The 26,132-nt window shown below is 38.6% G+C and overlaps 3 protein-coding genes and 1 pseudogene across 3 annotated transcripts; 1 reads left to right on the top strand and 3 right to left on the bottom strand.

Moving 5' to 3' along the window:
* Positions 1 to 53: 53 nt before the first annotated feature.
* On the bottom strand, positions 54 to 4,583 carry LOC145474288 (sperm microtubule associated protein 1-like). Its single transcript, XM_081455126.1, has 4 exons — positions 4,176 to 4,583; positions 3,343 to 3,442; positions 2,973 to 3,104; positions 54 to 770 (listed from the first exon to the last, which is right to left on the bottom strand). The coding sequence occupies exons 1-4, from the start codon at positions 4,428 to 4,430 to the stop codon at positions 739 to 741; spliced, it is 519 nt and encodes a 172-aa protein (XP_081311252.1). The 5' UTR covers positions 4,431 to 4,583; the 3' UTR covers positions 54 to 738.
* LOC145474244 (N-acyl-aromatic-L-amino acid amidohydrolase (carboxylate-forming)-like) lies at positions 4,533 to 11,339 on the bottom strand. The gene has a single exon (XM_081455121.1). It carries the CDS (start codon positions 9,195 to 9,197, stop codon positions 8,184 to 8,186), a length of 1,014 nt encoding a protein of 337 aa, XP_081311247.1. The 5' UTR covers positions 9,198 to 11,339; the 3' UTR covers positions 4,533 to 8,183.
* LOC145474255 (N-acyl-aromatic-L-amino acid amidohydrolase (carboxylate-forming) pseudogene) lies at positions 11,335 to 13,621 on the bottom strand (annotated as a pseudogene).
* Positions 13,554 to 25,951, top strand: LOC145474272 (uncharacterized). The gene is made up of 9 exons (XM_081455125.1): positions 13,554 to 13,734; positions 13,905 to 13,967; positions 14,921 to 14,995; positions 16,371 to 16,472; positions 16,822 to 16,911; positions 20,048 to 20,123; positions 21,047 to 21,092; positions 22,557 to 22,887; positions 24,554 to 25,951. Exons 1-9 carry the CDS (start codon positions 13,633 to 13,635, stop codon positions 24,662 to 24,664), a joined length of 996 nt encoding a protein of 331 aa, XP_081311251.1. The 5' UTR covers positions 13,554 to 13,632; the 3' UTR covers positions 24,665 to 25,951.
* The last annotated feature ends 181 nt before the right edge of the window (positions 25,952 to 26,132 follow it).

Here is a 26,132-nt window from a genome sequence, read left to right as displayed (position 1 = left end):
ACTCCCTTGAGCATGCATACTTCATTAAAAACAGAGTTCACTTCATGGCTTCAAAAGATATGAATGTAAGGTTGATGCTAGTGTTACAGATACATTATATTACATACTCTCACTTGAGAGATAGCAACCCAGGACATTCGGGTTTTAAAGCAGTTTAGCATAGCTTGGTGGAGTCCAGAGTACTTTACTTGTCCACAGTTGTGGAAGTTTTCCATTGTCAGACAAAGTTCACTATTGCACTACTAACACCTTTACACTGTGAAAGCACAGTACGAATTACTGTCAATATGTTGTATTCTGTTCTCTCTGTGCCTGTGTGTGATCCAGAGATGGACAGAGAAGATCAAGTAGTAACTGGCCCACATGATAAATGACAGTCGCCTCTGATTGAGTTCTTCATGATACTTTTAGAATGACAAGTGTAACAGACCTCTTTGAACACAGTTCAGTTTTGATGGCTTAATATAGCTGTAACTTTATTAACACTGTCTATATGACCCTTAGAGCCATTTGCTACTTGTATCATTTACTCTTGACTAACTTAGTAAAGCATAACACCATGCACAAATGCTTTCTTCAAAATTAATGACAGTTTTCCAGTAAAGAATATATTAAAATATATTACTATTCAATATGATTTTATTCACACACTTGCATTAAATCTGTACCAGTTCTGCCGGGAATACACCAGAGGTTTGGTAATTCTTGATGCTTGGAGGTTTGTAATAGACTTGTCACTTATGGAACCAAAGAACGACTGTCAATTTTTCCTGCAGAAATAAAACATTTTTCAGTGAATATCACTGCTAAAAAATGATGTTTCAATGTCATCTTGACATCAGAATTAAAAATGACAGCAAAGTTTTGTTTTTTGTCTATAAACACAGGTGAGGTGTGAATAGTTTCTTGGGTGAGTTAAATTATAAATGTTTGGAATAAAATTTGGCATTAATACCAAAGTCTTTGTTTGGTATTTTGCTACATTTTGTAGTTAGCAACTGTATGCTGATAACAATTTTAAGCTACAGCGCTGTAATATACATGTACACACAATACACTAGACTACGAGTAGTCCCTCTTTTACTTAGTCCATCGTGTGACGCGAAAGGAAACTATTTTCAGAGAGCGAGATAAACATTCCTGCAAGACGTCACACAAAATTATCTCAAATGTTGACAACATGTTGTGGACGCCCTAACATAAGCCAATCATATTTTTGCATTGTGAGAGCAACACAATTCAAACTCTCTGGTTTAGGTGGTAGTCCCTCCTTTCTGTGCATCTCACCCCCAGGATTTCACGCGGTCATTTTTTTTTCCTCGTGGTTTATTTACAGTCTCAATTAATGGCCTAGGTGAAAGAGGGACTACTCATAGTCTAGCAATACACTGACGTGTCCAAACATAGGCACGCAAGGCATGCAAGAGTTATTTTTTTGTGAATTAGAAGCCCCTGGAGGTAGCAGCACTCAGTGGACTCCTAACAGTTATGATAAGGTTAGTCTAACAAGTTTGTTTGGTTACCATATACAGTGGAAAAAAGAATTTGTTTCACCTTAGGAACTGTGATATCAAACTAACATTACATTTATCAAGGTTAAGTTTTAACAGTCGATCAGTGGCTTTGTTTATAAGAACTACATGGAACTGTTCCCAACCAGACAGCTAAACATCATGGAGTCTGTAATAGTAGCTAATGGTAAACGGCAGATTGGTGTTGATTTTGGATAACTTTACTGACTCATTTTATAACAAGAACCAATTTAATTATAACATCGTCACACAATAGCATGGTCTTATTCTGTGTCCAGGCATGATTGTACTTTTTCGGTTCTCTATTCCACAAAACCAGGTCAAATTAATTATATCGATTTCAAAACCCATGTAAAAGAGAAGACATAATTGAAAGTAAACAGCCTGACCTAACTGAAACCAGACACATGAAAAACAGTGTAAGTTTTTTTAAGACACCATGAAATCGGAAGATGTAAGGACGTTTCCTTGTCACATTACCCTTCCAAATGCCTGAGAGCCTTTTAGGTGACAAAAAGTCAGTTACAGAAAAAGTTTTGTCACTTCATGAGAGACGTAAGTTTACCTCTTTGAATCGCACAAGGAATCTGTTTCAAAACAAACGAACCACTAATTTGTCACCTCAAACTGAAAGTCTACTCTAATTAATTTGCAGTTTAACTTGCCGCCATGAAGTCCTCAGGAAATTTTGAAGAGTTTACCTGCCACAAATCTCTCTTAAAAATTCCTGTTTTAAAGAATTGCCATTACCGCAAGATATTAAAATACTAACAAAGAGAGACGTCCAAAAATTTATAGCAAGTAAAAGTTTCTGGACATGCCGCTAAATTGGCTTCTTGTTTGTTTATTCTGACCATGTGAACAAGAGTCACTGATTCATCAATTTTAATTGCAACCACTCATACGTGAAAAACAGAAGTGTCAAGTTACCGTTTGAGACTAACAAATAAAAATATCTTGTTACATTCACCTGCAACAAAAACTACTTCCACCTCAAGGTAACGTTTTCACTTGTTTCAGTGATTTCTATTCGTATTTCCACAGTAGAAATCCATATTCGAAAACACCTTTTCTCAACAAAAATATATGTTGCATCATAGTTTCAATTCCCCTGATCATAATCCTGCGTGAAACAACACGAATTGATACTAGTTTCTCCAACATCTTGCCCAGGCGTGTTTAGCTAACGTCAACAAGTATCGGCTCATCCAAACTAACAAGTTGCAATTAGATTGGTTGTTCACAGAAGCTTCAATCTGTTTGGTCTGAGACATATACATCAGTCCACCCGAAAACCAAAAACTATTCAATACACACACCTGACATGCCAACTATAAGGTATTTTTACAAAAAAAACAAAAACAAAACAACTCAGTAATTAGCACAGTTGGTATGACAGTTTGACCTTACATCAAACATTTACATGAGCATGTAACTTACCTGTGAAGACTGATGGCTGGTTTCGAAGCCAAGGAGTGTTTCTTCGAAAACCAAATGAACCATTGAATCCATTGAGAGGATGGATGTTCTCCATGAACAAGCCATGACCACCAACCTGACTTGTGGAATGTCCTAAAATGGGAAAAAAATAAAAACGCAATAATATACAGGTAATAACCTGACCGTGTGGTGAAAAAATACAAGACAACAATTTGGGTGTTCATCAGACCCCTCAACCCCTCAGACAGAATTTCCAAGGGGGTGGCAGGGGGGGGGGGGTTTGAGGGTATGGATATTTTCTGGAACTGTGAATTTGTAAATTTGGAAGACAGTGATTTTTATTTAATTGACCACTTTCCAAGTCACTAACCTGCACCTGCACTGTTGCGAAGCTTGATGTAAGTACCCATCATTCCTTTGTCATAAAATTTGTCCATTTGCTTCCCCGTTATTGAATCGCCTGGTGGGATCTAAAAAATATCTATTTTGTTTTTGTGTGCCTACTAACGACAGTGCAATTAGTACACTGTAAAAGCTATGTTATAATTCTACAATTAAGTACTAATGTAAAGTCCTTAGTGTAATAAAATATCTTAAAGGATTTACAAATACAACCTGGGGAAGATAGAGGATTTTAGAGAAGGGGTTAAAGCTATCGACCCCTATAGGGAGGTTCGGGGAGCTTCCTTCCCTGGAAGATTCTTCAAATTGACGTCCTCGGAAACGGTATTTCCGGCGGCATTGCGACCGAAGTCCCAGAACTCCTCTCAAGTTCCGCCCCAGACAACTACATTGTACATTTTGGTGCCTCCATGACACAATTGTTATGGCACTGTACCACTGTACCACCCCCTGAGACAGAAGAGAGCCAAGAGTATCTGACTAAAAACACTACTAAAAGTAAACGCCGGCCGGTGAGCTCGAGATTCGAGATGGCGTGGTTACTGTATATAAGCTTAAGCTAATATCTAAAGGAAGAAAGAGAACTGCGATTCGAAGAAATTAACAATGATTTACTCATAGTCCTTATAGTCATGACTGGCGAAATTTTTCTCGTGTTTTCGCACATATAAGCTTACAATGTTATGAAGCGCTGCAGAGATCAGCTGATGTTTGCCTAAACATTATAAACAATCCCCGCGTACATGTGCAAAACATTTCCAACAAATCAATTCAGAATTACAGTCTACCCCTTATTCGTACCTGCTCTGTCTTTTTCAGAAGTTTCTTCACGACGGGTTTCTCAAAATACCCTTTCGAATGTTTGTCCTTTTGACCATTGTACGGTGGAATGGCGGTCGCCATCTTCGGGTTTGCGCGGCCTGAGTCGTCCGAAAGAGCGCTAACTGCTACGGCATCGAGTACGAATCCTTTCTCTGCCTTAAGCTTGTTTTCTTGAGACAAAGGCGGTGGGCCATATTTAGCAAATCGTGCAAGTTTATACTGCTGTTGAGACATCTTGAAGTTCACCGCCAAAGTGATCCGTTTCTTCCTGCAAGGTAACCAAGAGAGACGATTCTGGTTGTCAAGGTTAATCACGTGACTCACTAGTACATGAATGTAAACAAGTGCAAGAAAGAATGGGAATCGAAATGAGCAATGAAAGTTTTTAGCGACTTTTTATACCACCGTTGAATTAACCTGTTTTTTTCCTTCTTTCTTTCTTGTTTGCTGTAATCAGGCTTGTTTGCAAAATGCTTCAGCTGCCTCAAAACTTATGAAAACAGACGAATTTTCGGGTTCTTGATTTTTCCTCTCGATCTCTCCTTCATGCAGTTCTCTCACCTTTTCTTACGATCCATTTGCACTAAAATAAACACGAACAAGAAAAGGAAGCAAAAAAGGTTGTGCTAATGCTGCTGCATTTTCGAAAGAAAATTACCCCGAGATGTCTGCATCTGTTTCGTCTTTATCTAGATTCCCACTTTGACTCGCTGACTTGTCTCCGCCTAGAAACACGTCTATCACGTTGGGGTCCTCGCCACCAGTATCATCCGGCATTTTATTCTTAAGTCACTGTACAATGAATCCACATATGAATCCACCCATTACCCCGGTTAGATAATGGAGTGCAAATAGTTCTGTGACATCACTATGTAATTAATATTAATGACGGCGGTCACCACTTGGCGCGTCCTCTATTTCAAAGAACACCCCCCGCCCTCCTCAAAAGAACGACTACGTAAATTAGAGGTATTTGAATTGTTTCAGGACCCCAGATGTCTACCGTGTGATAGGCAATCACCCTTTCGCGAAATCGAATAAGCCTAGACTTGAGCCTTTGACTCGGGTCCGCGCAGTCGAACTGCGAAAGCCGAGCTCAGCGTGACAAGAGAAAATGTCCTCTACTGAAAACCTAAGTGTGACTGTGCGAAGAGTTCGAGGAAGCTAAGAGGAGAAGGACTTTGAGAAAGTATACACAATAAGTCAATATGGGCTGCAAGACGTAACATGTCGTTCTTGACCGTCACGGGAAGACTGCAGGCGGTTGGGCCCTTAGTTGATCCTCAGGCTCTCTCAAGCCAATTATAAAGGCTACCCTGGGCTGGCGCAGAATCATAATTAGAGAGATGCCCACATATTTTACCGACGTAGAAGGAATCACAGTCCCAACAACTAGCTTTAATTTGTATACTAGCAGATACTAGTTTAGATCTTTGAGAGCGACTGAGCATCTTTGTATGGAAGACCAAGTCCTGCGGTAATAAGCTAATGAACTTGCAATGAATGAACTATGAATAAAATTGAAGAAAAAAAAAATGAGACTAAAAATATTTAAAATATCCTTTAAATATCCAAGAATATTTAAAATGCAATGACGGTTTTAACACAGTAGCGCGGTCAGAAGGACTAAAACTAGTGCGCACTAAATATGCGAAGGAACTGGAACACAATAAGTTTCCACCATTTTAGTGTGAGGAGTTGAGAATATGTTTCCTTTAGTAAGGGGAATCTCGAGTAACTTTCGCCAGTTCGGCCTTGCTTACACTTTAATGGCTGTGCGAATGTACAAGGTACGAGTTGCTCTGAAGCTTATGTGTCCCGGTTGCCGGTTTGTGAAAAGGAAAGGAGTCCTTCGAGTCATTTGTAAGTTGAACAACACTCACAAACAGAAGCAATTCAAAAAGGCTAAGATTGGGTATTGATTCAGGATTGATTCAAGATTTTGACCGCACGCCTGAAAATCATAGAAGTTTACTTCTGCACTGGAGTCTGGATAAAAGGATTTAAAATTTCACGTCGTGGAGATTCTGGGATGCAAGTAGCACTTCAGAGCAACAAAGTCAATGATGATGAGTGTGGCCAGAACCACTGGACCCATTGGTGAGAATGATCAAAGGAATATTGTTACCATTATCTCTGCAAGACTGAAGCCAAGATATTTAATCCATTTCACCTCCTAACAGTTGGATGATCAGTTCCGTCTGAAATGCATGTTCATACATTTATAATATTGATTTGGCCAGCTACATACAAGCTTATATTACCTTACAGTTGTATGACTTGATCTCACAAGTACTACAAACAAATTGTGATCCGTAGAAAAAGTTAAGTGACGATATCATGTGGATGGCTTTGACTCATAACAGCAATGTTAACCTTTTTGTGTTTCAAGAGTGATGAATGTCTAATTTTTTTAGTTGCACTATGTTTTCATCTCACGACAGCGAGGGATGGAGAGACTTCCCTAAGGACCTAATTCCCCCCCCCCCACCCCCATGGGGTGAAAGGTTTTAAGAAGAAGAAGAAGATGTGTTCATCTCATGCTGAAATTTCAAAATCCCATGGCAAAGTGGGCCTGCTGCACACCATCCTACATGTACTTAACTGCTATACTGCTATATGCTGGCTATCATTGTATGCCAGTGAGCTGGATCCTTATGAAACCTGAGCAAAAGATCTTCAGTGTAGCCAAGGTTGAATTAACCTGTAGATCAGTTTTTTTCTTGTGTGATGTTTAAGCACAAGGCATGAGATCAAGGGCAGAGTGCAAGAAAATAGTAACAGACTAAACATTCTGTAGACACTATCGTTTATGTTCTAACTTCTTCCAGCTGTTTGTTTGCCAAGTGTCGGCTGGTACAGTTGCCCTAAACATAAGTTATGAAGGGCTTTTGATAATGGTCTTATTGATAATGAAGAAAAAGAAGCTTCTTCCAAGAAACATACTCAATTTAAGGCTCAAGTCAGCTAAAACCATACCCTATTAAAGACTGAAATGGCCAAAATTGATACCCTATTTATGACCAAAATGGCTGAAAAACCATACCCTTTGGAGCCGCACATACCTATAAAGCCCATATAAGGGATTAGCCCCCCTCCCCCCACCCCACGGACAACTATGTCACTACCACTAAGCACACCCTTAAAACTAAACAGGACACAAGAATTATGGAAGTGATTACTATAGGAAAAGTGCCTCAACTTAGAGCCAAATGGATGGAATCCATCCATGTTGTCTTACTGTTTCTTTAGCAGTGTTTTAAAGACCCTTTTCATAAATGGATGCCAATTTAAACATTTTTTGTATGCATTTGAATTAGCCTCTCTAACCTGAGTCATTTGAGAGTAAAAATTCTTTTGAAATATCAACTTAAAAACGAGGTTAGTTAGGCTAATTTTAATACTTACAAAAGAATTTATAATTTAGCAGCCATTTATGAAAAGGGTCTATGGCATGTCCAAGTGGCATGATAAACATTAACTTGCAAAAACCCTTCAACACCAAAATCCTAAAGACAGAAAAAATTACCAGGACTAAGGCATCATGAGTAATTTCAAAGAAAAACTTCATTTTCAATTTTATTCATTTTATTTAAATTGCAGAAATATTTCCATATCACCTCATGTAAAATTATAACTGTGTATATTTTTTTTTAAATTTTAATCGTCCCTTGCACACCTCATGACTAATAAATTTTACTGCAGTGGACTATAACTTAAAACTGCTAAAACAGCACAAGCCTATGACCTAATTCATCTCTCAGACAAAATTTATTTCATATTTACAGTCATATATTTTCTATTTTCCCATAGTTACAATAGTCTCTTACACACATTTTCGCTATTTCATTATGAAAATTTAATATTTGAATGGTTGCAGTTTGCACATCTTTGATTTGATGGTTGCAGTTTGCACATCTTTGATTTGAGGGTAACATTGTGCATTGAATAATGGAATATGGAGTAATATGGAGACCCATGAACAGTTCAAGGCTGAGTTGCCTTCAGCTTTAGAACTGGAACAACAATCTTTTCTTTTCTGGTAACAGCCATTGCTATGTTGTTGCGGAAATATGCAGCCTCGTTTATAAATACCGGCCACACTACATTGTGTTCTTTGTAAACTATGGTCTCTCCGTTAAATGCCATGAAGAGAGGATCACCTGGGTGAAGTGGCTTCCAGTCATTTCCATCCAAATCAGGGGAAATCATGGCTGTTATTTCACTGTTTTCATCTGTGGGATAGTGGACGACACCGAGAAATCTGAACACTTCTATTTCCTTTTCTTCAAATTCTTTTCCATTGTTAAATTCATCCACTGTGTCAAGCACACCACCAATTATATCCTTTGCCAAGTTAAACATGGATGCATTTAATGTGCCATTAGCGAGGGGGCCCATTTCTAGGGTAAAGCCCTCTTTACCAATATTCGATACACTCCCTGTGGGGAATTTGGAAATGGCCTGGTCTTGTTCCCCTTCCTTGTCTTGGCTCTCGCCAAAATGGAGTTTCTCAAAATGACCTGGCGTCAAGAGCATGATACGGATCTCAGGGAACTTAATCTGCAAGTGCGATGCCAGGTGCAAAGGAAATGGACCCTGTGTGTGGTTCATGATGAAAAAGGGCCCTGTATTTGCAGTCGTGTTATGCAAATCGAACCAGAAATCCACTGCTTTTTCTCCGGCTTCATCTTGAAACTGTGAATACAAGTCTCGAGCTCTCTGTATTTCGTAGGGACAACTGCCCTTCTCTTCAGTTGAAAATAGATTTTCTGGCGTTATCTGCCTGTTGAGATCGACATCTGTAAAGCGAACACATTGCTCTGTTGCTCGTAAATTCGTCAGCACAACATGAGTTTGAAAGGAATTCCTTTCTATCTCACGCCGATGGGAATCACTTTTTAGCCAATTTTTCACCAAATAAACGCCATTCAGTTCATTCCCGTGTGTTCCACCGCTGATGCATAGAGAACGGACTGGATCGTGAAATTTAGCTTCCATGTTACTGTACTTGTTCGAAGGCTCACACGCAATCTTTCGTCCAAATTCTACCCCTCTTGGCCCCTGAAAGGGTGGCTTTTGCTAGGCACCAGTCTTCTCATCGTGGCGGTTCAATATCACCTGATCACTGATGCCACAGGTAATGTCAACTGCAACCGTTACTGTTTGTGGATCTATGGGAGCGTTTTGGTGGCAGGAATTTTGTTGAGACTTTGCAAATAGTTCTTATATTTTTAAGTGACGTACCTCGGGCAGATCACGAGACGGAATGATTTTGTCAAACCAATTTTATGCCGCGCTAGCGATATTTTCGGCACCGAAACGTGGTTAGCTGAGCCCTCAAAATTTTCGTAGGTTTGGATGAGGTTACATCCCCATCTGTCGTCCCTCCCCCGTCTCCGCTGCCCTAATATGGGAAAGATCACAGGAAACCGAATATCATTTGACATTCTCAGCGCAATACGGTTTGAGTTGATGTGATGGTAAACTTATCAGGCCTTTATGGCACGGTAGTGTTTTTATAGCGATTTAGACTACGAGAAGACCTCCAGGAAGAGTTTTCTTGCGCCCATTTTTTCTCGAGGTTTATCTTTAAGGTATACGCTTGACGGACTGAGCGAAAGAGGGCCTATTCATAGTTTCGTGACGGTCTAATGATTAAGGTTACAGTATACCTTCAGGGGTGTCTCGCGCGCAAGCGATGTAGCGCGTGCAGTTTAAGCTGTAGATACCTAAACCCCTATATCAAATTAAAGCTTATGGAGCTGGCTATCAAACTATACCAACAATTTTGAAAGAAAATGAATTGTCGAATTTTTCACGACCACTAAATGCGAGCGCCCGAATCACCTTTCGAAAGCTACAAGTCAAAGCGAATTTCGTTTTTCGCCAATTTAATTTTTTCCTCGGTTTCAGGGCCCAAAGCGCTTAAAAAACATGTCTGCGTTTTGGCATATTCGATTGCAGTAAAAAGTTACAGAACATTTTCGAAATAGGATTTAAAAAATGTGGAGTGATCGTACAAAAATCGCTCTCGAAGAAAAAGTACTTCGAAATCAACAATTCCCAGACACGCTTTTGTAGTTTATATGTTAAACTAGCCACTGTCCAAATTTAAGAGCAATTGAACAAAGTCCCTTTGAGTTATAACTCTTTAAAGTGTCTGCTTCAAGTGAAAAAATTTATTCGAGAAAACAGCGCTAAGAAAAATTTTCTGCTTCGCGAACAAACTCCGCCCACAAACGCCTTCAACTGGGTTCTCAGGTAACTAAGCCAATCAGTGCAGGGAAAGTTTACTGCCGTTAACCGCCTGGTGAAATTTACGCGCGAATCTCTAAAAAACTCTTGTGTTTCGCAATGCGCTCAAGGAACCGAAGGCAGAGAGATAATTTTTCTGTAGCTCGGTTTTTCTTGAAGCTGGTCTGGCAAAATGGGGAAGACTAAAAAGGATACGAACGCTAGAGTGGCTGAGCGAAGGAAACAAACAAAAGACAGCGCGGAGAGCAACTGTGTGTGGGCAACTGTGCATGGATAATATTTCAAATGGTCTCAATGAGTCCGACGATTCGTCGATATCGGACTCATCAGAAGAGTCTCTGTCAGCATCCCTGTTATTGCTGTCAAGTTCCGAAATTTTTACAGAACCTTTCTTTTCTCTCACCACGAATATTTGCCCGCCTTATACGATAACTATAGCTTCATCCGCGTGGCGAACTTTCGCTTCTTCACTCATTGATGTATTTTCATTCGTTCTTCGCTGTTTTCGCTTTTTCGAACCGGTCCATGGTTTAAACGTGGTCTATGTTTACTTATAACTTAATAGAGACACGCCTAATATCAAAAATGCTGGGTAGTCAGAACAACAATGCTGATCAACTGAGTGATCAATTCGTGACATCCATATAGGTAATTCCCGCGAAAATCGTCTCGGTTGATTGCATACGCGCCATAGGGCTGTCAATCAAGAGGTAAACTTTTACTTCCGGTGAAAACGTAAAACCGCCATTTCTCCGCCAATATTTAGCCTTTTTCAAAATTTTTTTTCAGAAATTAGAGATTATTCTTCGACCTCTATTTTGACCCAAAAATCCAAATTTGAAGAAAATTGCTGACCCGAAGGTATACTGTAACCTTAAGCGATTTGCTTTGCTCTATAAATCACTTATGAGGAGGTACGGAGACCAAGGAAACCGAAAAAAAGAAAAAAAAAAGCCAAAAAGAAATGCAAGCCTCAAACCGGTCAAAAAAACGCAATTTGCGCCTTAAATGTATGAAAGACACACTACACCCTATACTGAGGTAAGTGAAGTTTATTTCTATGCTTTATTTTGATAGTCTATTAAACGCGTTCGTCCAGTAATCGGCAGTCAGATACTGAGTTTTTGTGGCCTGTGGATTAAGAAAAAAAAAATCATTCGCATATATTGAACACTCTTTTGAAACGAGAACCAAAAAAATGTGGGTATAGTTTTTTAGTAAATGCGAAAACTAGCATAAGAAAAAAGTACTCAGTCTGCCGACATTGGCTGCAGTCTGCATGGTCTGCGTTTTAGAGTGACCGAACCGTAGTAAATGCCAGCACTGCTTTCAGTACTTTGCCTGAATATCACTCTGGTTAGCCTGAAAATAACTCAGGTTAGCCTGAATAACGCCCTAGTTAGCTTACTCATGGTTAGCTCACTGATGGAAATCATGGTAACAGCTAAAAAGTTGAAAAGTCTGCAGTGTGCATTTTACCCTCAGTCTGCATTTTACCCTCAATCTGCATTTTACCCTCAGTCTGCATTTTACCCTGTAATCCACACTCTTCGTTTTACACTGATTGGTGGAGAAATGGCAGTCAAAATTTAAGCTTCCTCTTTCCCCCCAAATGTTTCCTAACTTTTCAAGGCCCTGTAAGCTATCCAGATCTTTTTTAAGGATTATCATGAAAAAAATACAGTCACAGGTGAAAGAAAAAACTAAATTTTAAAAATGGGCCGATTGGAACAAAACTTCCTCTCGCCGTGATTAGTAAGCTTTATGCACGTAATAGATTGACAAAGTTCTTACGCTACTTGAAAAAAATTCGGAAGATTTTAAATTTGGCAAAAAAATGTTCGAAAAATAAACCGTCCAGAATTTTAGCCATCTGAAATACTTACAGAACAGAATAAAACTGTGAAGTAGCTCTAACGCTTTATGTAGATTCCTTTACGGAGCAAATCCTAGTATTGCTTTAGATACATAACGGCTTCATAGAATTTGTTTCATTTTCTCATCGGTTTAGAAAACTGCAACCTTTCTAATCTTTATATCTGCATTGTAATATGGAGACCCATGAACAGTTCAAGGCTAAGTTGCCTTCAGTTTTAGAGCTGGAACAACAATCTTTTCTTTTCTGGTAACAGCCATTGCTATGTTGTTGCGGAAATATGCAGCCTCGTTTATAAATACCGGCCACACTACATTGTGTTCTTTGTAAACTATGGTCTCTCCGTTAAAAGCCATGAAGAGAGGATCACCTGGGTGAAGTGGCTTCCAGTCATTTCCATCCAAATCAGGGGAAATCATGGCTGTTATTTCACTGTTTTCATCTGTGGGATAGTGGATGACACCGAGAAATCTGAACACTTCTATTTCCTTTTCTTCAAATTCTTTTCCATTGTTGAATTCATCCACTATGTCAAGCACACCACCAATTATATCCTTTGCCAAGTTAAACATGGATGCATTTAATGTGCCATTAGCGAGGGGGCCCATTTCTAGGGTAAAGCCCTCTTTACCAATATTCGATACACTCCCTGTGGGGAATTTGGAAATGGCCTGGTCTTGTTCCCCTTCCTTGTCTTGGCTCTCGCCAAAATGGAGTTTCTCAAAATGACCTGGCGTCAAGAGCATGATACGGATCTCAGGGAACTTAATCTGCAAGTGCGATGCCAGGTGCAAAGGAAATGGACCCTGAGTGTGGTTCATAATGAAAAAGGGCCCTGTATTGCCATTCGCGTTATGCAAATCGAACCAGAAATCCACTGCTTTTTCTCCGGCTTCATCTTGAAACTGCGAATACAAGTCTCGAGCTCTCTGTATTTCGTAGGGACAACTGCCCTTCTCTTCAGTTGAAAATAGATTTTCTGGCGTTATCTGCCTGTTGAGATCGACATCTGTAAAGCGAACACATTGCTCTGTTGCTCGTAAATTCGTCAGCACAACATGAGTTTGAAAGGAATTCCTTTCTACCTCACGCCGACAGGAATCACTTTTTTGCCATTTTTTTACCAAATAAACGCCATTCAGTTCATTCCCGTGTGTTCCACCGCTGATGCATAGAGAACGGACTGGATCGTGGAATTTAGCTTCCATTTTCTACTTTGCCGAAAATGATAGCTTCCGCTCCTAGCCCCTGAAAGGGTGACTTTTGCTCTAGGCACCAGTCTTTTCATCAAAGCGATTCAATATGGCGGATCGAAGCACATGGGAACCTTTGGTAAAGACTTTGGAGAAACTCTTCCCGAATATGTCGCCCCAGATCGTGCCAGGAGCTTATCAAGCCAAAACGGTAGCCTAGCTATTCAAAGTTTATTCAAAATACTGACATTTCTCATTTTACGAAATGTAAGGCTGTCAAACCGGGTTGTTTATCTGGAAACAGAGCATCAGTAAGCGCTTCAGTTGCGCCGCGTAAAGTTAAACTTATTGTTTTTCCTGACATGTTTCTGCCTGTTCGAGGTCCTGGAAGCTATCCGAACTAGTTTTAAGGATTATCATGAGAAAAGAAGAATACAGTCGCAGGTAAACAAATAATTCTTGGAAAATCAAATTTTATTTTGCCGTGATTCTAGTAAGTTCGTCGTACATTGAATGGCTGATTGTTTATGTTAGGGTTGTAGGGCGACAGGATTGAACCAGGGAGGCTAAATTAAAAAGGAGAGTTGCAAGAAGTATGCATGATAGTACATGTGCATGTATGTGCAAGTCTCGTTTAGTTATCCAGGAAACAAGGGTTGTGTTGGCCGGTTTTATTTGATTATTACTTCAGCCTTTTACTTAAAGCCCCCTTTATTCTTTGCATATATTTTGGGTTGGTCTGTATCAACAACAACTTGGACTACAATAATTGTTCTTAGAATAATATTAGTATCTTAGACTACCTGTAGGCCATTCTGTTTTATATCCACCCCCCCCCCCCCTCCCCCACTTTATACATGACATTTTCTGAGGGAGTCACCCTGAGGGGCTATTATTCAAAATGTTTATTTCTGACGGAGTACAATACCAAGAGTAAAATTTCTGAGGGGGAGTAGGGGAAGTTACGTCATCAACAGGGATGGTGGGATGTACTTTTTCTGATGAGGATACTGCAAAACACTAAATTTCTGAAGCCCTACTGTTAAATAGGTTCTTTTCTGAGGGGGGGAAAAGGGTAACTCCAGGAAAACATTTCTGAATGGCTCAAGAAAAAAACACCTCATCAATAGAGGGAGAGGAGGGGGGTGGGGACGGATATTGCCAGTAAATTGAATAGCCCTGTGGCAACCTAATGCAAGGCAAGACTGAAGTACACATAGTAGCTACAGATAGCCCCAGGAAGGGACAAGACAAGGACTGTAATCCTTAAATAAGTTGGAACATTTTCCTTTTAATTTCCTCTCTTTAGGAGATGACAGCAGTCCGTTTTTATTGTATAAAAATATATTTAGACTAATTTGTATTAATATTAATATATTTTTTGTTATTACTCCAAGGTTCATTGTAAATGGTGTGGTCGAGTAGTTTCCAGTCATAGTGAGACATTCTGTGATATTCCTGGTAAATCCAAGGTAATTAATTAGACAAGTGTATAGACCCTTTTCATAAATGGCTGCCAATTATAAATTCTTTTGTAAGTATTAAAATTAGCCTGACTAACCTCATTTTTTAGTTCATAATTCAAAAGAATTTTTACTCCCAAACAAGTTTAGTGAGGCTAATTTAAATGCATACAAAAGAATTTTAAATTGGCAGCCATTTATGAAAAAGGTCTATAACAAGTCTAAAATTGAGAATATGAGTGAATGATTCTTTGTGAGCATTTGTGAGCATGTGAGCAGTGCTTTTAGTTTTGTGAGCACAAACAGTGATCAAATTTCTCATGCTAGAAGCGAATAATTTAAGAAAATGCAGATGGCGAGCAACGAGAAATAGTAATATTTCCACTAGCCGGAATCTCTCTTTTGTTAAAAAGTTAGGTTGTTTTGCACCAGGTGATCTGGCTGACACCTCCAAAACAGGACAATAGGTGCACATCGTGGTTCAACCAATCCCAGCAGCTTATAGCCAATTATGCCTTGCTTGATGCCAAATTACAGTATGTCATGAAGCTTCACATGAGTCAGGGAGTTTCAGTGGGTGGATGCCCAAGAAGATCTAATGCTTTCTAACCCGACGTTGTGAGCAACCACGAGAAGAAGCTAAAAGTTACCAGACTTTGAAGTGTTGTGACATGGAAGGTTTCTTTCAGTTATAAAATTCTTAGGTAATGTAAACAATGTGGTATTTTAGTCTAACAAGCATATTGAGTTTCGGTTTTCAATGATCAATAAACTGGTTTCTCATTGATTGACTCGAAAAATATTCAATGCAATGAAACTTCATTTGGAGGCTTCTAGGATCTAACCAATTGAAACCGTACAGCTCTGACAAGCTCGAAGGGTCAAATACATAGTAATAGTAATAGCCTTTATAAATATCTCAAGATTACTTTCTACCTTTGCAGGTGACTTTCACGAAGGATTCTTATGTGCATCAGCCTCAATATAAAAACGTCAGCAAAACATGTGCATGTTTCTCCAATGCTTCCTAGTTTCGCCATACAGGAATCAAGTACATTTTAATGAGAATCTGAGCATGCGAGCACTTGCACAAATGTGCAAGAACAAGCAAGCAAGTTTGAGCAAGTGAGCACTTATCTAATTAATTTCTTACGAGCAATTCGAGCAAAGGCCAAATTTTGCGAGCACTTTTAAATTGAATGGGACTATTCGATACCCCTATTATGAAACCTGCAAAGGACTACTGGTAATATACATGTAGGTGGCATATTGTTATATAAACATGTCATTATATGATCACGTTGCTCCAATTAATGCACTGATTCCTTGCAGAGAGAAACAAACAAAAACAACGATGTTCATTTCTTGTTTGTTGATCATTCAGTCATCATCAGATCATCCTAACCCTTACCCTGAAGAAAGGGTACCAGTGATAACATGGCATTTGGATTGGACAAAAAAAGTTCTGAAGATTGAAGGAGCAGAGGTAAGTTTTCAGACCAAAAACTAATTTGTGTGGAGCCACAAAATTAAGACTGGTCCTTACAAGAAAGGCCAAGGGTGATTTTCTCCCAGTACGGTCCTAGGCTGGGTTGCTCAAAGCTCAGTTAATCTTATATGCTAGGAGGGTGGCAAAGGGTTTTTGCGTGATGCATGATGGCCTCAAAATTAGCAGGGTGATGCGTGATTAAGGCAAATGTGATGGATGTTAGTTGTGGTTGGTACAGTAGTTGTGGTTGTAGTTGTTGTTGTCATTAGTGTTATTAATATTGAAGTTTAGCTACTGCTGTCATGTTCCTACTCAATCTTAAAACTTACATCCTCTAATTTTGCAGTTTTCTTGTCATGAATGTCAGTTGCTGTTGAATCTGTCAAGATTGCTCAACTTCTTTTTGATGTTAGATAAATCAACAGACAACACTAAGGTATTGTGCTGAAAAATCCAGTAGTATGTTCATTAAACATTTCAGTCATTCAATTAAAATCCTTTGCAACAAAAAAAATACAGTTGAACCACTCCACAATGGCCACCATGGGGATGCAGGAGAATGGAGGTTGTAAGGGTCTAATATGACACTTGTTTTTTCAGGGCTGCAACATTTTTTCAACAAAAAAATGCTTAATGTAACATCTAAATATGTGGCAAAATCAAAGGAAAATCAATAAAACAGAAAGAATACAGAAACAGACCAACGATGTGTGGTGTGGATCAAGTTTTGACCTATTATGTACAAAAAAAATTGTGTTTTGTATACAGCATTCAACAGTCATTGATTAAGTGACCATTTTCAATAGGTAATATTGACAAATGTTTGAATAAAAAATAAATAAATAAATATAAATTGTGGCATGCTTTAGTAGCCTTTGCATTTGTGGAGAAGTGGCCATTGTAGAGATTTTAAAATAAGAATGATTTGACTACATGTAATACACGTAATATAGACCATCCACCGGGACTAAGAAAGGTGGCCTTTGTAGAGAGGTAGCTGTTAGTGTTGTAGAGAGGTGGCCATTAGTGGAGGTTCAACTCTAGAACAAACTACAGAAACAATGAACATAGTCTTTAAAACAATAGAGGTGTTTGAACAGCACACAATGAAATAACTTGTATGTCTCGAAGAAGTGTCAAAGGCTTAAAAAAGAAGTGCGATGCGGTTCTCTGGAACAGTAGATTTTCCTTCTGGGCTAGTAATTTTTAATTCTCACTTGCCTGTTGCCAAGGGATCAGGCAACTTGTCTACCAACTAAATCGTTAAAAGAGCAAACTCAGGGTTTTCATTAATGTTTTCAGCAGGAGGCAACTGGTTTTCACAGGTGGGCAAAAATATTAGAACTGAACTTCATTGTAAGAAGAACTTTCCTCTAGGACTCGATCGATGTTCAAACCAGCTGGGCAAAATTGTCCTCACAGCGGGTCAATTGCATGCGGCCCTTACTGAAACCCCTGCAAACTAAGAGTTCCTCAGGGCATGCAAAATTTAAGGTTACACAATACCTTGAGAGTGCCACTTTTGTTGCATTTTTCTTTTTAAGCAAAACAGAAAGGTCACTATCAAATCTAACATTTTCGAAAAATGAAAGTAAAATCTAAAAACACACTGAGTTAGTTAGAAAAAAAGGTTTTTTTAATAAAAGTTAATGAAACAGTTAGGTGTCGTAGTCCTCATACAGTAGTGCATCAATTTTTGCGCAAAACGACTGCCTCCGGTAGCTCTTATTACATCAGTCTCATTAGCATTTTCTTGTTTATATGCAGTCACAGTTGTGTTCTCAAATTAATTCACTACTCCATGCCACCTATCACTCCTCATTGAGGTCATGATACATGCTAAAAAAGGAAGAGAAAAGTCCTTGGGCAGCAAAAAAATAAAAGCCAGGTCCTAAGAAGAAGACAAAAGCAGAATTTTTCGAGGACAAGAAGAAAACTTTGACCGACAGCAGCAAGGAATTGTGCATACTCATTGGCTGACAGCATATGCTGTTGACATAAATCCAAGTAAAGGCATGACATGTTTACAACTTTTCAAATGGTGATAACTCACAATAGTTTTTTGTGAGAATATTATCTCTTTAAATGAATTAAGTATCGGTCCATATAAGAAGGATAGCACCACGCGGCAAGGAATGCAAAAAGGTGCTAACTTTTGTGCAATTTTGCTATTGTTGTACCATACTTCTGATTGGCTCAATCAATAAACTCTACCAAAACTTCAGATAGCTGTTTATACATTAATGCGTAACTGATCAACTATCTTCCTTTCAACAAAACCTGTTCTGAGTCTAAATACCACAGTAATCCTACATGGGGAACATTGGAAAATTGGAAGCTTTTATTGTCTTTGTTTACGACTGTTGTGATTGGTTGAATGTTTTAACACAAAGGAAACTACCTTTCAAAATAGAGTTAAAATACATTTTATTTCATACACCTGCTTTCCATCGGTTGATTCATTCTACGTATGAAAACACAACCGTTTTGATGTGGGGAAAGCGTATTGCCACAGAATAATAGAAAATGCTACAGTTCTTATCTGGATCATTACTTAATAAGGTATGTAGAATCGGCAGATTTTCATGAAATTTGGCCAGGACATTCCCTAAGTATCAAGGAACAAAAGGGTGTCAGGCATTTTTTATATCATGGATATTTATCTTGTGACGGCTGCAAACACAAGATGGTTGGCAAATTATTCTATGCTATAACGTTACTGGTCTATAAAAAGATAACCAATAAGAATACTAGAAAACCCTGACACCCTTTGAGAGATTGATGCTTGTTTATTAACACTGTGGAGTACTTAAACATCCCTTCTTGCATTTGATACCTGATTAATTCGGTGGAATGACAGTCGGTCGTTTTCCATTTCTCGGCTTCTTTCTTCTCAACAAAGGCACGGGCAAAACAATGGATATTTTTTTCCAAATTCTACAGTTCATAACCTTTCTATCGATATTTAGTGTGACTCTACTAGCATTCTATCACAAATGCCATTCTCTGATTGGCTATGCTACTCACTATCTATTCTGTGATGAATAGTGAATAGCGTAACAGTGTGCCCTTGTTAACAAAATGAAGGCCGCTTCTTCGCTTTTTCGAAGTGTCTCTGAAGAGGCTTTAGATTAAGTTTTGAACGACTAGTAGATTTCTATACTAAAACAATAATTATTAGATTATTTGCTCTTGATTTCTATCGTGTGATAGTTGACTCGGGCCACACCCTTGTCTACTATCATGCGATAGAAATCTCAAGCTCATAATCTATTGTTTATAATTATAATAGTTTGTGGTAGTTTGCCTAAAAACAACGTAGGTATGATTTTTTTCTGAAGGGCACTAATGAAGGTATTTTGTAACCTTAAGGGCTACTTGTCCTGAGGGCAAGCTGGAATTCAAGTTTTTTCTAGTCCTGGGTGTGTGGCCTCTATCACTACACCCTTAGTCCCTCCCCCCAGTGCTGAAGAAACCAGCAAGCAGATGATGTTTAACTAATCCTAGCTCACTGATTAATCTACCTCTTGCTGCTTGTTTCAATGTCCCTTTCTTTTCCTTTGTTTTCTTAGCTTTATTCTCTAGCTTCTCACTTCTGTCAAATAAATGGATACTCATCACAGTCAGGGGAAGATGATTTCAGGTTACCGTAAAAACTCGTGTATAAGCCGCACCTTTTTGCTGAAATTTTGGGCTCAAAATGGCGGGTGCGGCTTATATACGAGACCATTGCTTTCAGAGGGAGCTAATTGCCTAGTTAGTGGTCAGATATAGTACTTAAAAACGTAAGTAAATAAACATTCAACATTTTGAAACCTGTTGCTGTTGTTGATCATTGCTTTTGATAGAAGTGGTGGCTCCTAAAGGAGCCTTTGTCTCTTCAGGTTTTAAACCTGAATCTTCTTCGCGAGTAGTTCTTTCAAGCGATTCATTTGTACTTCCTTTCATTTGTACTTCACAACTTGCACCGCGTGTTTATCCATAGGATTGTTAAACTCGCGTCGAGCAACAAGTTTTTCACCAATTGAAGGCTTCCATACATGTTTATAAACATGGTATCCACGCACAGCTGATGTGAAATGGAACTTTTCCATGTTGTTTATCGTTCGTTCGATCGTTCAATTCGATCGATCTACGTGACTCGGCCCAGACTTCTTATCGGTTGCGTGTGTATTTCTCTTGTGTCCAGACTCTCTCTTTAAATGACTGCGTGGTTACTAAGCAATCATTTTGCATCGATCGGTCAGAGATTGTTTTGCTCGGATTTCCGTTTGAATTTCATCGTTTTCCACTATCGCCTTTAGCAATAAAGGCAACATCTTGTCAAAAGAGCCTCTCTTTAGGAGGATATCAGAAATTGCGTTGAAGAATAGCTTGTAAAAGGTATTTCAAGAGTTATTTAGCTCGCAGCAAATACACAGCATCAGATTTGACCAAGCTTACAATGTACAAGTAATCACTTTCTTTTGCTCAGCGCTTTTTAAAGAGTTTTCTTTTTTTCAAAATCAAGCTCGAAAGTTGGGGGTGCGGCTTATATACGAGTGCGGCTTATACACGAGTTTTTACGGTACTTCAGCAAGCTGTGTCTATGACTCATTCACTTCACGTGCTAACAAAGTAAGTGTTCCTGCAGAATCTTTCACTGTACTGCTTGCAAAATTACTGCTTAGAATAATAGGACTGGCAGTTGATTCAAAACAAGTAGTTGTGCCAGTTGCTTGATCACCTGTTGCCAGTTGTACACTTATACTAAATCTAGTCACTTCTGACAACTATTTGATGTTATCATGAAGTTGAGAAAGATAAGTTCAAAGAACTCAAGTCTACAGGTATATCGTCAACATCACATTCACATTTGTTTTGCAGGAACTTTTACCTAATTAAGGGCCCAGGTTTGTTTAGTTTTCACATATGTAATATTTTGTACTGCTATTTAGCTGTAGTTTAGTTGAATCTAATGCATGCTCGTATTGGTTGATTTATGGTCACGTGACAGTGGTTAAATTTACATGTTGCCCCAGCAGGCAGCAATGGGCCATTTTTGACATATTATTATAATTCTAACTTTGCCTCAAGGCTTGGGGAGCAAAACAAGGGAAATTGATTATTCATCCCTCAACCTTGATGCAATTTCTGTTGTATTACTTCCCAGGCCTTGGAGCCAAGATAGAATATTTTAATATACAGTTGACTCCTGATAACTTGAACCTTCAAGGGAAATTGAGAAAGGTTCGAGTTATCAGGAGTTCGAGTTATCTGGAGTTCAGAGCACAAATGACTGGAAAAAGGGAAAATGGTCTTTATTGTTTTTCTATTTAGGCAGTGTACATTTTAATCAAATGTAATTACAGAATAGAGAAGTCGAGTGAAAATAAAACAATACATCTCTAAATTATGGTATAAATCAGAACATAGTGTAATGTGAAAAATACTGTAACAAAGGAAAGCAGCCGGGAGAAGTCCAGGAACTGTGAACTGTACAGGTTTTTTCACATGGCTGCTTCAAAATAATGTTTTAGACTACAGTACACTGTTTGTTTTGACTTGTCACGTCTTGACAGACATGGTTCGGGTTATGGAGGGTAAAATTAGACAGAAAATGAATGGAAGGGAAACGAAAATTGCTTCGAGTTAGCGTTAGGTTTGAGTTATCGAGGGTTCAAGTTAGTGAGGGTAAAATTACAGTAAATGTAAGACGGAAATCCAGAGGAAATTGATTTTGGTTCAAGTTAGCATGAGGTTCGAGTTAGCGAGGGTTCAAGTTATCGGGAGTCGACTTCGTTGAAAATGGCCTATTGTGCAATTGTTTCCTGCTCTCCCACTATAAACCAGAGGATTACTTTGACCTCCTAATGCATTACTTTACACTTAACCCCTCGAGTCTTGATCTTTCCCTCGATCTCGTCTCAGGAAACATCAAGATTCTCGGGAAAACAAAGCTAACTATTTCCCTTGGGGCCTGCAATTAGTGTATTGTATAACACAGAGAATACTGTATCCACGCTAACATTTAGCTTGTAATATTTGTATACAAACATGCACATGAAACTTGCCTGTTTTGTTTTCTTTCAAACTGTTTAGAAACATGCCTGATTTGACTATTCTTGGGCCAAATGGCAAATCAGTGAGATTAGAGTCTGTGGATGAGGTTGTGGAATATCTACTTCAAGCCCTAGTTCCTAATTCAGTTCAAAGTTCTACATCAAAAGTAGAACAAACGAAAACTAAAAATACAAACTTGACGGGGCAAGCAAACACCACCCAGCAAGTATATGACACTCTGAGGGAGGTCAAACTGAGTAGTAGGAAGAAGAAAACAAAGGGAATGGCCCAGGGATGTCTTGCTAATGCACATCACACAAGCAACAATGAGGAACTTGAAGAAAGTGGTGTCTTCATGGACAGATCAGAGGTAGATCATGAATGGGAAATTGTTGGGCTGTGAAACCGGCAAATGAAACATCATTTCATGATATACTTTTAAATTGGTAAATTAACCGCCATAGCACATTTGTGACATTGATGTTTTGAGTGTGAGCTCATCGTCTGAATAAAGTGAGGTAAATGATGTCTGTGTACAGTGAGATAAATCGTGTCCGTGTATAGTGTGGAAAATTATGTCTGTGTACAGTGAGGTAAATTATGTCTGTGTATAGTGTGGTAAATTATGTCTGTACACAGTGAGGGAAATTATGTATGTGTACAGTGAAATAAATGATGTCTATGCATAGTGAGATAAATTATGTCTGTGTACAGTGAGATAAATTATGTCTGTGTATAGTGTGGTAAATTATGTCTGTGTACAGTGAGGTAAATTATATCTGTGTACAGTGAGGTAAATTATGTCTGTGTATAGTGAGGTAATTTATGTCTGTGTACAGTGTAGTAAATTATGCCTATGTATAGTGTGGTAAATTCTGTCTGTGCACAGTGAGGTAAATTATGTCTGTGCACAGTGAGGTAAATTATGTCTGTGTACAATGAGGTAATTTATTTCTGTATACAGTGTGGTAAATTGTGTCTCTGTACAGTGTGGTAAATTATCTCTGTGCACAGTGAGGTAAATTATGTCTTTGTACAGTAAGATAAATTATGTCTCTGCACAGTGAAGTAATAATAATAATAATGATAATAATAATAATTTACCAATTTATATAGCGCATATTTACATATTCTGATCAATAACACGTAACAATCACCATACAAATAAAATTATAAATTATAAAAACACTTCTTAAAAAGATAAGTCTTAAGTTGAGATTTAAAACTGTCAAGTGATGTTGCTTGACAAAGCTCTTCAGGTAGGCCATTCCAGAGTTTCGGAGCTGCTGCTGAAAGTGATCTGGCCCCCAATGTTGGAAGCATCTTACCCTTGGGATGGTCCAATAAGAGCTTACCAGTAGACCTAAGATTATATGATGAATTCGATTTTATACTAATGAGATCATGAAGATAAGTTGGGGCAAGGCCATAAATTCATTTAAAAGTCAAAAGTAAAGTCAAAGGTAAATTATGGCTTTGTACAGTGAGATAAATTACGTCTGTGTACATTGTGGTAAATTATGTCTGTGTACAGTGTGGTAAATTATGTCTGTGTACAGTGAGGTAAATCATGTCTGTGTACAGTGAGGTAAATTATGTCTGTCTACAGTGAGATAAATTATGTCTGTGTAAAGTGAGATAAATTATGTCTGTTCAAATATCCAATGTTGAGTATGGGAGTAGTCATACGCTCAACTAGAGCCCAAAACCTCGACCTGATGTCGAGCTCTGATTGGTCCATTGTTACGCAAGGGTGTTAACCCCGATCTAAGGTCGAGCTGTGAGTCCGTTTGAAAAGTACATTGTGTATTACTGTTGTGATGGATGGATGTCACGCAAAAAACAAATGTCACGCCACACGGAACGTTTGCGGGTCCTGGTGACCGCGCGCCCTGAATTTTTAACTATTTAAAAACGAGAAATGTGTGTGTGCGAACCGATTGGAGAATATTAGGAAGAAACAAGGCTAGCCAATTAATACGTTTCTCGATTGCTAGGAAATGAGATTTAAGTTACTTTTTGAAACTCTTTTGCAGAGACCAGCGAGGAAACGTCTTGTTTTATCCGAGAAGAGGAAGAATAATTCGGCTGGAAAAGTGAAACTTGGCAAAAAGAGGCGCTCCTTACCTGTCATGAAACTTGATTGACATGATGAGCTCTTGTGGAGTTCCATCGCTTTGAGATAGAAAGGCAGTTGAAAAAATCTGAAGTAAACAACGAAAGAGAACTTCAGACTCAACTCAGTCGCTAGATACAGAGTCGTATCAGCTTATTCTCGTTAAGTTTCCGAGTAGCTCCCAATTTTGCCTAGTAACATCCCTGCCGAAAGCTGCTGACTCAATAGACCTTTTTAGCCTGGGCGGTTTGTTGCCCGTGATGCGGCGCTTATTAACATTTCTGCGCTAAAATGCGGCGTTTTATTCGAGGGCAGCGTTTAATCGAGTAAATACGGTAATTATGCAATTACGTAATTATGTAAATTTGGTAATTATTATATAGGTTTTTACATTCCCATTTATTTTTATATTTGTATGCTATTTTATATTTTACTTGAACTTGAAAATGACCTACAGGAGAGGTCGAAAAGTCGTTTGTTTTATTACCAAATTTTTATCAAAGAAACTTCATAGTAAGAATAATTTTTAGATGAACAAAATAACAATTCTCAAGAGAATATGACGTTGTCTGTAACGGGAAAACAAACCACCCAATCTGGAAAGGTCTCTCATTCATGTTATTATAGTTTTGACATTCGTTTCTTTGACTAAACCATGAAAGAAGCCTGCTTCTGTTACGAAGAAGGATTATTGTCGACGAGTTGAATGATTAACGCTGAAGCTTAACGAATGGCCTCAAAAAAATTATTTGTGAAGTCGAGAAGACGTTTACGGAGTGGATTATGGTCGGATTGTTCCTCGCAGAAAAAGTCAAGAAAATGTTCGCGCTCGATGATAATGGAAAAAGAAACGTGTTGCGTGATGTTTAGTTGTTGTCACACAAATTTGATGCCGTTACATCGAATGATTATGTGGTCAATACTAAGAACTTACACTTGAATTACTCTCGTGTGGGATCTATATTATCAATTTTAAGGATTTTTTTTTATCAAACTATTTACAGGTGGAACGATCTGACTATATTGTAGAACGGTCTGACCATGGGACGTTAGACCGTTTCCCTGCATTACCTATAGTATCCCCACGCGTGCTGCAGAAAGTAAACCGATCAGTGAGCTGTGGTTATAAATGCCAGTTTATTTTCAATGAAAGAGATATACAACTGTCAACCTGAACATTATTTGAAAACACTAGCTATTAAACATGGTTACATTCAACGTTGTCGTTATAAAACATTGAAATAGAGTAGTTTTTCCAGTGGCTTAAGTGCGTCATAATTTGTCAAGTGAAAATGAAGCGACAACTCAATACTGTCAATACACCAATAAGAGCGAAGAGGTCGCCTCTCTGTAAAACTAGGGAGCAGAGACGAACACAGGACGTCAAAGCAATATACAAAAATTTATAACGCTCATGCACAGCTATTGTTTTGCTCATTAAACCTTTTGTTTGGGGACGTTCTCGTTGCCGTCGTCGTCGTAGTCCGCTTAACCTCCCT

This window comes from Orbicella franksi, chromosome 2 (assembly GCF_964199315.1).
Source record: "Orbicella franksi chromosome 2, jaOrbFran1.1, whole genome shotgun sequence".
NCBI classification, from domain to species: domain Eukaryota; kingdom Metazoa; phylum Cnidaria; class Anthozoa; order Scleractinia; family Merulinidae; genus Orbicella; species Orbicella franksi.
The sequence above is the reverse complement of the archived record's forward strand: the minus strand, read 5'-3'. Positions and strand labels throughout refer to the sequence as shown.